The 12,003-nt window shown below is 43.8% G+C and overlaps 1 protein-coding gene and 1 long non-coding RNA gene across 5 annotated transcripts in view; one reads left to right on the forward strand and one right to left on the reverse strand.

The window, feature by feature from the left end:
• LOC122548369 (uncharacterized) overlaps positions 1 to 5,970 on the forward strand; it is an 84,682-nt gene extending 78,712 nt beyond the window's left edge. The window contains exon 3 of the long non-coding RNA XR_015754226.1: positions 5,397 to 5,970. This is a non-coding gene — a long non-coding RNA (uncharacterized LOC122548369). The remainder of the gene's footprint in view (positions 1 to 5,396) is intronic.
• The window catches only part of LOC122548370 (actin-1), a 114,766-nt gene that overhangs the window by 6,815 nt on the left and 95,948 nt on the right, over positions 1 to 12,003 (reverse strand). For all 4 annotated transcript variants that reach the window (XM_043686929.2, XM_043686928.2, XM_043686931.2 and 1 more), the window contains 3 exons: positions 11,768 to 11,963; positions 11,236 to 11,360; positions 6,005 to 6,192 (listed from right to left, as the gene is read on the reverse strand). In XM_043686929.2, coding sequence (XP_043542864.2) covers positions 6,005 to 6,192; positions 11,236 to 11,360; positions 11,768 to 11,963 — 509 coding nt within the window. The remainder of the gene's footprint in view (positions 1 to 6,004; positions 6,193 to 11,235; positions 11,361 to 11,767; positions 11,964 to 12,003) is intronic.

A 12,003-nucleotide genomic window follows, 5' to 3' on the forward strand; every position in this document is an offset into this window, starting at 1 on the left:
CAAACGCAACAAGATTAGGACAATATCCAGGCTTGGTCCTAGAGGACCATAGAGCTACTCCCTCATTAGAGTTTTCAATAGCAGACCATGTTCAAACGCAACAAGATTAGGACAATACCCAGGCTTGGGCTGACAAGTGACATGTAACATTCGCACCACATCAATGCCAGGCTATGACCATCACCATGAGGAGACAAATTAACTATCTCCCCTTGATATTAAATAGTGTTACCATCACTGAATCCCCCACTATCAACATCCTGAGGGTTATCATTGAGCACAGAACAATGGCTATAAGAGCAGATCAGAGGCAAGGAACACTGTGGTGAGTAAGTCACCTCCTGACTCACAAAGCCTGTCCACCATTTGCAAGAGACGAGTCAGGAGTGTGATAGAATACTGGATGAGTGCAGCCCCAACAACACTCGAAGCATGACACCATCCAGGACAAAGCAGCCCGCTTGATTGGCACTGCATCCACAACCATCCACATGCTCCATTACTGATGCTCAGTAGCAGTAGTGTGTACAAGATGCAATGCAGAAATCACCAAAGATCTTCAAACAGCACATTCCAAACCCACGACCACTTCCATCTAAAAGGACAAGGGCAGCAAATATATGGGAACACCACCATTGTCAAGTTCCTCTCCAAGCCACTTTCCATCCTGACTTGGAAATATATCACTGCTCTTTCACTGTTGCTGCGTCCAAACCTGGAGTTCCCTCGCCAATGGCATTGTGGGTCAACCCACAGCAAGTGGACTGCAGCGATTCAAGAAGGCTGCTCACCACCACCTTCTCAATGGCAACTAAAGGATGGGCCATAAATACCAATAACTAGCGCTGTCCACATCCCACAAATGAATATTTTTTAAAAAAGCATTACAGTAAGAATGGACAGTACATTCCTGATTCCATCAACTATCTCTGATGATTCATCTTCGCTCAATCTCAGTACACATTTGCTGTGGACATAATGTTTTATGGCATCATTTCTTTCTAGATTTTGAGGAGTTAGGTACTCTGAACGGCTCCTGATTGTTAAAAAGGATCTGATATGATGCTGCAATGTTACGAGCCTCAGACAGTGCACTGTCAGCAACATCCAGATGTAAAGAACAAAAACGCATGAAACAATACCACATACTGTTAGAATAAGCTCCATGTCTCTACTATCAAAGGGTCTAACAGAGGCACCAGTGAAAAAAAAACTCTTACCTCATTCAAAACCTTTCAGAGCAAACTGACAATATAAATGTAATCTTCTGACTCATTTGGCCACATGATGGCAGGAAGTAATTTACTAACTACTGGAGAGGATTCATTGGAGATAAATTTCAGTCCCAGGAATGAAAGATGGCTTATGAAAAAAACGGCCTTTTTTCTTTGGAAAATGCTATCATCCAATTTACTGCAACTGAAATAGGCATTGTCCACAAAAATTAAATTACTGCATAACACAAAGTATAATTTTTTGCAAAAAAGTTACAGCATCACAATTTAAAAATCACTAATGTTATTAGGAAAATTTGTTAACCATTTGCATTATAATGTCAATTGTTTTCCCGTTTACAGGCTAATCATTGCGCAACTTCATTTCAATCAAACCAGGATTATATAAAATACAATTAGATTGCTTTTCAAACATAGGCCTGAAACTGAATTGGTCTCCTAGCTTCCATGTTGAATTTTGCTAGACTGGGTAACTTTAAGCTTCTGGCAAAAACCTGCATTGAGGGCTTATAGAACTGGGAGTTGGTTAGCTCAGTTGGATGGATGGTAGTGATATGGTAGTTCCCAAACTGGCTGAGATCACCATGAAGATCCCCTTTTCTCAACCTCGCCTGAGGTATAGTGATCCTTGGGTCAAATTGACCATCAGTTGTCTCTCTCTCTCTCTCTCTAATGACACAGTGGGACTGGTAACTTTACTTTTACCTATAGAACTGGAAGCAAGCGACGGGCACACCACTCACCTGTGTAAACATAGAGTCATACAGCATGGAAACAGACCCTTCGGTCCAACTGTCCACGCCGACCAGATATCCCAACCCAATCTAGTCCCACCTGCCAGCACCCGGCCCATATCCCTCCAAACCCTTCCTATTCATACACCCATCCAAATGCCCCTTAAATGTTGCAATTGTACCAGCCTCCACCACATCCTCTGGCAGCTCATTCCATACACGTATTACCCTCTGTGTGAAAAAGTTGCCCCTTAGGTCTCTTTTATATCTTTCCCCTCTCACCCTAAACCTATGTCCTCTAGTTCTGGACTCCCCAACCCCAGGGAAAAGACTTTGTCTATTTATCCTATTCGTGCCCCTCATAATTTTGTAAACCTCTATAAGGTCACCCCTCAGCCTCTGACGGTTCAGGGAAAACAGCCCCAGCCTAGTCAGCCTCTCCCTTTAGCTCAAATCCTCCAACCCTGGCAACATCCTTGTAAACCTTTTCTGAACCCTTTCAAGTTTCACAACATCTTTCCGATAGGAAGGAGACCAGAATTGCACGCAATATTCCAACAATGGCCTAACCAATGTCCTGTGCAACCGCAACATGACCTCTCAACTCCTGTACTCAATACTCTGACCAATAAAGGAAAGCATACCAAATGCCTTCTTCACTACCTTATCTACTTGTGACTCCACTTTCAAGGAGCTATGAACCTGCACTCCAAGGTCTCTTTGTTCAGCAACACTCCCTAGGACCTTACCATAAAGTGTATAAGTCCTGCCAAGATTTGCTGTCCCAAAATGCAGCACCTCGCATTTATCTGAATTAAACTCCATCTGCCACTTCTCAGCTCATCTAGTCCAGATCCTGTTGTAATCTGAGGTAACCCTCTTCGCTGTCCACTACACCTCCAATTTTGGTGTCATCTGCAAACTTACTAACTGTACCTCTTATGCTCGAATCCAAACATTTATGTAAATGACAAAAAGTAGAGGACCCAGCACCGATCCTTGTGGCACACCACTGGTCACAGACCTCCAGTCTGAAAAACAACCCTCCACCACCACCTTTGAGTGTCTTCTACCTTTGAGCCAGTTCTGTATCCAAATGGCTAGTTCTCCCTGTGTCCCATGATATCTAACCTTGCTAACCAGACTCCCATGGGACCTTGTCGAACGCCTTACCGAAGTCCATATAGATCACATCTACTGCTCTGCCCTCATCAATCTTCTTTGTTACTTCTTCAAAAAAACTCAATCAAGTTTGTGAGACATGATTTCCCACACACAAAGCCATGTTGACTATCCCCAATCAGTCCTTGCCTTTCCAAATACATGTACATCCTGTCCTTCAGGATTCCCTCCAACAACTTGCCCACCACCGAAGTCAGGCTCACCGGTCTATAGTTCCCTGGCTTGTCTTTACCGCCCTTCTTAAACACATAGTGCTGCAAAGTAAAACAAGTTACAGACTCCACCATTTGAAAATCACTAACATTTTAAAAAAAAAACTTATCCATCTGCATTATATATATCTATACACTTGGATTAAAGTGAGTTATTTCTCCTCTGTTGCTATATGAATGTTTCAAATGTAATTTTCCCACCTGTACGGTTTGATCAATAGCTCGCAACTTGTGGGAATTGAGAGCACGAGGCATTAATCGCTCGAGTAAAATCCATACTACAGCACTGTCTTGTGCTACTGGCCATCAAGTTTACACACAATAGCCAGGGTTTTGTGTGGTTGGGGGGGGGGGGGGGGGGTGGGGGGATCTTGCCCATGTTTGGAGAGACAGCAATTCCATGGTCGAGGCTCTTAGAATCAAGTGCCCTTTGAACACCAGGCCTTCTCTGAAATGGTCACAAGCTGCCATTCACCCCTAGGCCAGTGACCCCTCATGCAGTGTGCACAGTGGGAGAGGTGACTGCTGGAGACACAGTACCCACCTGACACCCAGAATTGTGAACAGACCCCAGGCCAGTGAAGGCAGGATTGGCACCACTGAAGGGGACAGTGGAGGAGGACAAAATGCAAGGGGAGGGGCTGGCTTCCAGCATTTGCGTCAAATGGACACAATAGACCTGGCAGAGGGATCTCTCTTCAATGCCAATGATGGGTCGACAGCAAGTTCAGCAGGAGACCCATGCAGATTCCATTTCATCCCTAAGTCACCACTGATGGGGTCAGGGATAGTGTGTGTCAATTGGCTCCTTAAAGAGCCCTTTCTGATCCACCACTGGAAACAGATCCATCCACAGACTTTAGAGGGAGGCATTTTTGCACCATCAGGAGACTGCCATGAGACTTCTCACATGATCTCCTTGTCCTGTTTCCATGGTTTTTACAGCAGTAGGCTGCATAAAATATTGTGCAATCATTCTGCTATAACTGGTATAGATTGCCCATGCAGAGTTTTAATGAAAATACTTGCAATTATTATAAAAGCTAAAACTTGTCAGGTTTAGACAGTACAGTGTAACACAAATCACAGCATCATTGCTACTGTCTTGTTACATGTCGTGACTTATACAGAATCGACATATGTTCAGAATGGGGCAAAAACCAGATCAAAAGACTACTTTGAACCCAGTAGAAAATCTGAAGCTTTGAGGCTTTTAAAACAAATACGAAACCATGATCATCGAGTTGTGGGTGGAAGTACTCATCAATATCATGTCCAAGTGAAATTGCACAGAGCTGTCAATTTCATCTTCAATGGAAACACTGCTCATCATCTTTTCAATAAGGTTTCTCAATTAATTTAACTAAGCAGGAGCAAATTGACTTTGATGTAAAATTCATTATGCAGAACACTACCACAGTCTATTATGTGGGAATGTTGGAAGGTGGAAGCAGGCCATTATAATCTGCATTACATGATCAATCACAGTTCTTTTTTTAGACCTGTGAATAAGGACTGCTACATAGTTTTTAAATGCATATTCAAACTGGATTCAAATTCATAACATTAGTATCAAAGCCTCAGAATAATAGAGCGTACAGTTCTTTGGATGGAAACCAGAGATCCAAATATGTGGACCAAAACCCTGCACCCGACTTGCACCCGTGATATGGGTGTAACGATGTGGGTACAGGTAGCTTTGCAGGTGTCCCGGAGAGCTGAGGAAAAGATGGGTTAAGTCCCAACACCAAACACTTTTTCGGAGCACTGCAGGTTCTCTCTCTTCAGGTGTTCATTCAATCCCACAATGAATCTGACTTCACTGCACTCTCAGGTAGTGCATTTCAGATCCTAACCATTCGCTGTGATGGTTAAAAAAAGGTTCCCATTACACGTCACTAAAGGGCATAATGCCTGTGCTTTGTCCCCTTGCTGCTCGCACAAATGTAAGCAGCATTGTAGTTGGAAATGTACAGGCTATTAACTGAGCAAGGGAGAGGATAAAATTGTGGCAAATGGATATTTCAGCACAGGTAAGCATCAGATCATCCACGCTGGATTGAGCCCTTTTTCTTAAAAAAAGATGGTGGAGAGAGAGAGAGAGAGAGAGAGAGAGAAAAGCAGTGGAAGCCCATGGAGACTTGGAATTTCCTGGACATAGATCATTAAATGTCATGGACTGATGGACAAAATAATGTAAGAGATTAATGGAAAGTTGATGATGGATAATGAATGCTCGTTATGGTTCTGAATACGAGCTATAACAAATTCCCGACTCCTATCTGCTTTGTGTCATGGGGCAAGTCCATTTATTTCTTCTCTTTGTTTACACTATTTACTGCGTTGAGGCCACTCCTGGAGTGGTAGAAAGCTATTAACTCAAATGATTCCATCAGCTTTCTTTCTCCATGTTTCTAAAGAAAGTGGTAAGAGAAGCCACGAACATGTTTAGCATTTTACAAACATGAATCAAGATTATAGCTGGCCACATCAGCATGAGAGGATTGGTGTATCAGAAACATGACAATTTATAGTTCCTAGACACATGGGATTCAAATAGCCTTTGATCTATTTCTCTAATTTGATGTCAGATTGCACTGCTACAAACAGCAGAGGTACATTTACATACACGGTACTTTACCTGACCCTCTCGTTGCCTATTGTAATTATTTGTCCATCAGGCAATCTGTAGTTTAGTTCGCCACAATTTCCCAAGTGCCCCACTTCTCTTTCATAGTCTTCGGCAACATAACAGTGCTTCTCTTTGATATCTCGGACAATTTCCTGTTCTGCTGAAGTATTAAATGAATAACCCCTTTCTTTCAACAGCTGTAGAATGAAAAAAAAAATTTTGCAATTAATTTGATTGACTAAGTTAAACATGAAACTGCCAGGAGAACAAAAGCTTCAATAAATGCAATACAATCTCAAGATTTAATTGCCATTCACTCCAGGTGCAGATGCATACCAGTATGAACATGTTCTTGATATCAAACCAGAATAAAAAACCATTTCACAATATGGCATTGTGCTGGAGAGAAGAAAGGTTAATGGGTATCTCCAGGCAGCATTGCCACTGGGTGCAAATGTAAATGGTAATGATGAGACTCAGCACTCAGTGCACTCACTGGATTTTCACAAAGTAGCTCAACTTTCCTAACTCAAGTAAAACCTCAGAGGTAGTGATCTCACAACACGGACCACCTCAACCTGTCCACACCGCTCACCCGCTCCAACTTCTCACCCTCATAACATGCAGCCTTCCACTTCCTCTGCTCCAACCCCCAACCTCACCATCAAACCAGCGGACAAGGGGGACACAGTGGTAGTTTGGCGCACTGACCTGTACACCGCTGAAGCCAGGCGCCAACTCACGGAAACCTCCTCCTACCACGATCTCGGCCACAACCTCACCTCCCATCACCAAACCATCATCTCCCAGACCATACACAACCTCATCACCTCAGCAGATCTCCCACCCACAGCTTCCAACCTCATAGTTCGGGAACCCCGCACCATCCAGTTCTAGCTCCTATCCAAGATTCAAAAACCTGACTGCCCCAGCTGACCTATCGTCTTCACCTGTTCCTGCCCCATCAAACTTACCTTCTTATATTTCAACACCGTCCTGTTCACCTTGGTCCAGGAACTCCTCACATACATTCGGGACACCACGCATGCCCTCCACCTCCATCATGACTTTCGTTTCCCCAGCCCCCAACACCTCATCTTCACCACAGACATCCAGTCCCTGTACATATCCATCTGCCATTACGAAGTACTCCAAGCCCTCCGTTTCCTCCTCTCCTGCCAACCCAACCGGGTTGGCAGGAGAGGAGGACACAGTGGTTAGCACTGCTGCCTCGCAGCGCCAGAGACCCAGGTTCAATTCCCGCCTCAGGCGACTGACTGTGTGGAGTTTGCACATTCTCCCCGTGTCTGCGTGGGTTTCCTCCGGGTGCTCCGGTTTCCTCCCACAGTCCAAAGATGTGCAGGTCAGGTGAATTGGCTATGTTAAACTGTCCGTAGTGTTAGGTAAGGGGTAAATGTAGGGGTATGGGTGGGTTACGCTTCGGCGGGTCGGTGTGGACTTGTTGGGCCGAAGAGCCTGTTTCCACACTGTAAAGTAATCTAATCTAAACCGTACCCTTGCACCGATACACTCATTCGATTGGCTGAACTGGTCCTCTCCTTCAAATCCTCCCACTTCTTTCAGACCATGGGCACCTGCCATGGACTCTAGCTATGTCTGCTTCTTTGTCGGGTATGTGGGATAGTCCATCTTCTGCAGTTACACTGGCACCATTCCCCACCTTTTCCTCAACTACATTGATAACTGTACCAGTGACACTTCGTGCTCCCATGAGGAGGCAGAACAGTGCATCAACTTCACAAACACCTTCTACCCTGACCTAAGTTCACCTGGATCACCTTGGACACCTCCCTCCCCTTTCTGGACCTCTCCGTCTCAGTTTCTGGTGACCACCTCAACACAGACATCTGGTTCAAACCCACCGACTCCCACAGCTACCTGGACTATACCTCCTGCCATCCCCTTTCTGTAAAAATGAACAGGTAGGACAGGTTCTTATTCCCAATTCCTCCGCCTCCACCGTATCTGCTCCCAAGAGATGCAATTCCACTCCAGGACATCCCAGATGGCCTCCTTTTTCAAGGACTGCAATTTCCTCCCACATGGTCAACAATGCCCTCCAGCACATCTTTTCCACTTCCTGTACCTCCACCGATGAACCCTACTCCTCCAACCCCAGCAAGGATACAACCCTATTGGTTCTCACCTTCCACCCCACTAATCTCCGGATACAGCACATTATTGTCCACCATTTCTGCCACGTACAAACTGACCCCATCATCAGAGATATATTTCCCTTCTATCTGTATTCCGCACAGACCATTCCCTTTGCAACTCCATAGTTAGTTCCACACACCCCATCAACCCATCCTCCACTCCTGGCACCTTCCCTTGCAAGAGGTGTAAAACCTGTGCCCAGACTTCCCTCCTCACCTCCAACCAAGGCCCCAAAGTAACCTTTCATATCCGGCAGAGATTTTCCTGCACCTCCAAACACCTCATCTACTGTGTCTGTTGCTCTCGATGTGGTCTCCTCTACACCAGGGAAACAGGACGCCAACTCGCGGAGCATTTCAGGGAACAACCCCATTGCCCTGTGGCTGACCACTTCAACTCCCCCTCACAGTCCACCACAAAATCCATGCCACTTGATAACTGGGGAAAGAATGCCTCATCTTCCCCCTTGGGATCCTTCAATCACACGGCATCAACATCGACTTTATTAGTTTCCCAATCTCCCCTCCCTCGACCTCTTCCCAGATCCAATCCTCCAACTCAGCACCGCCCTCTTGAACTGTCCTACCTGTCCATCTTCCCTCCCACCTATCCACTTCACTCTCCCCACCGACCTATCAAATCACCCCACCATCTGCATCTATCACCCTCCCCAGCCTCACCTTGACCCTATTTATCTCTTCCCTCCCCTTCTCCCTGCCCCCACATTCCTGAACATTGACTCTCCTGCTCTTCAGATGCTGCCTGACCTGCTGTACGTTTCCAGTGCCACACTTTCAACGCAGGATTACCACCAGAGCTACGTGCTAGCCAGAGTAGAAATAGCAGGATACAATTTGTTGTGTGTGTGGCTGGAAAAGCAGTACAAGAGGGAGGGTTTCAGATTCCTGGGATATTGGGAACCATTCTGGGAGAGGTTGGACCTGCACAAAGTGGATGGGTTACACCAGGACAGGACAAGGACTAAAGTAGCTATTTGCTAGTGTGGATTTAAACTAGAACGGCAGGGCAGTGGGAACCTAAGTAGGGTGACAAGGGAAAGAGCAAGAAGGACGGCAATAAAAGGAAAAAAATTAGTAAATTGTAAAAATTGTAGACAGGGTAATCAAGGGCAAGAGGCAAATAGGGCCACAGTACAAACAGAAATTAGGATGATTAAAAATAGCAAAAGGGCAAACCTAAAGGGTTTGCATCTGAATCCATGAAGTATTTGAACGATGCAAGATGAACTGATGACAAATCAAGGTAAATGGTTATGAATTTGTAGCTAATATGGAGACACAGTTACACAGACACAGAACTGCGAGCTTAACATTCAGGGATATTTGATCTTTCAGAAAGGCTGCAGGGAAGGAAAGGGTGATAGGGTGGCACTATTAAAAAGAGATGAAATGAGGACAGTTGTGAGAGATGGCCTTGGCTCAGAAGATGTAAAAGTCATTTGGGTGGAGATAAATAACAGCAAGGGAAAGACAACACTGGTAGGAGTAACGTGTGGATCTCCAGTAGCCTACATTAGTCACACTGTAGGGAAGGGTATAAATCAACAAATAATAGGAGAATGTAAAAAGAATTGAGCAATAATCACAGTGACATGAATCTTCATGGTGGTTGGGTCAATCAAGTTGGAAAAGGTAGCTATGACAACAAATTCATAGACTGCGTTCATGATAGTTTCCCACAGCAGTGAGTCATGGAGCCAAACAGGGAGCTGGTAATGGGTAATGAGACAAGTTTAATAAATCTCCTAGGAAGCAGTGATCATTACATGGTAGAACTTAATATTCAGTTTGAATGTTAAGAAACTTCAATCAGAAACAACCATGTTTAACTTAAATAACGGGAACTACATGAAATGAGGATAGAGTTAGCTAAAGTGGATTGAGCAGATAGGTTAGCAGGAAGCAAGCAGTGGCAGACATTAAAGAAGGTAATCCATAAATCTCAGCAAAAATATATCCTAGTTAGGAGGAACGATTTTAAAAGAGGGATAAACCAATCATGGCTAACAAAGGAAGATAAAGAGAAAATATACTTGAACGAAAAAGCATGTAAGGTGTAAGTCAGTGATAGCCCTGAAGACTGGGGTAAATTCAGAATCCAGCAAATGGGGACTAATTAGATAAGGACAAGCCTTCCCTGCAGCCTTCCTGAAAGCAAAACTGACAATACAAGCTTCTTTAAATATATAAATGAAAGAAATAGGTCAAAGTGAATTTAACCACTTTAGAAAATGAATTTGGGGAGACAGTTATGGACAAGGAAATTACAGAGGACTCAAGCAGACATTTTGCACCCATCTTTACGGTGGAAGATACCCTGTGTACTCAGCCCCTTACTATACTCCTTAGGCACTCACAACTGTGTGGCCAAATTCAGCTCCAAATCCATTAAAAAATTTGCTGATGACACCACTGTAGTGGGTCAGATCTCAAACAATGATGAGACAGAGTACACAAAGACAGCCAGCTTAGTGCCAAGGTATGAAGGCAATCTCTCCCTCAATGTCAGCAAAGTGAAGGAGCTGGTCATCGATCTCAGGAAGCAGAGTGCAGGACACCATTGGCCAGGTTAGCATTTATTGCCATCCCCCAGTGTCTTTGAGAAGCTGGTAGTTATCGCTATCATAACCTTCACACAACAGGACTTCATTAACACGCTGGCTGCATTACAATCAGCTGTAAAGCACTTTAGGCTGTCCAGAGGATTTGCTCAAACAATAGATAGGCTGAAAGGTTTTAAAAATATTTCAAGAAAGTCAACTGTCACTTACAAATCTGACTATAAAATGAAAATGATTACATGGGAATAAAGTTGTGATGAAGAATTGTTGGAAGAAACATCAATTCAGGAATAAGCCATACAGCCCCTCACACCAGTTCAACCATAAAGTTACATCATGACTCATTTGTGTCTTACAAATATGTGTTTCTGAAATGTAAGAAGAGCCACAAGTCTGAATACCCTTTGGTATGTAATACAGTTGTGGATCTCCCATCCAAATTGCTGGATTTTATCTATTTTAAAATAAACATTTTACACACCTTTCCAAAATATTCTGTGAGATCTCGGCCAGCCAGATTTAGGCGTTGTATGGCATGAGGCAGACTGTACCCTTCATAGACTGGTACAGTGTGTGTCACTCCATCTCCAGAGTCCAAGGTTATACCTATAATTTTAAAGCAAAGGTAATGCAAATGGTGCTTAAAATATAGTCAGTTATTCTTGAAATAGAACATTCCAGAACATTAGTGAGCTATTAAAAGGTTTTGGTATTCTTATTAACATGAAAGACAATCTATAAATTCAAGTTGTTGTTGTTGTTGAGCTGTCAAAACTCTGACTGTATAACCGAGGAAGCTTGAAATAACTTATTCAAATAGTGAACGTATTACAACAAAATAACACTCGACACATGTCATTCCCAACTATTCATCCTGCAAACTGTCCTCATTATGTTGACTTTCATGCATATGCTGTGTAGCCTTGCCAGAAGATATGGTAATATTGCCAAATCATGAACATCATTCCTCTTAAATGTGTCCATGGAAAAACACAACAGCATGATACACATACCTGTTGTTCTCCCAGAAGAGAAAAGTGCTAAGACAGCTTGAATTGCCACATAAGTAAAAGGCACATTAAAAACTTCAAACATGATCTCAACCATTCGCTCTCGGTTCCGGTGTGGGTTCATGGCTGCCTCTGTCAGGAAAACTGGATGATCTTCAGGCTCAATGCGGAGCTGGTGATAAAATGTATGATGCCAGATCTGGAATGAATTAAATCATTAATACTTTATTCCTTTCATA

This window comes from Chiloscyllium plagiosum, unplaced genomic scaffold (assembly GCF_037043375.1).
Source record: "Chiloscyllium plagiosum isolate Xiang-an unplaced genomic scaffold, Cpla_swu_hap1 HiC_scaffold_3, whole genome shotgun sequence".
Taxonomy (NCBI): domain Eukaryota; kingdom Metazoa; phylum Chordata; class Chondrichthyes; order Orectolobiformes; family Hemiscylliidae; genus Chiloscyllium; species Chiloscyllium plagiosum.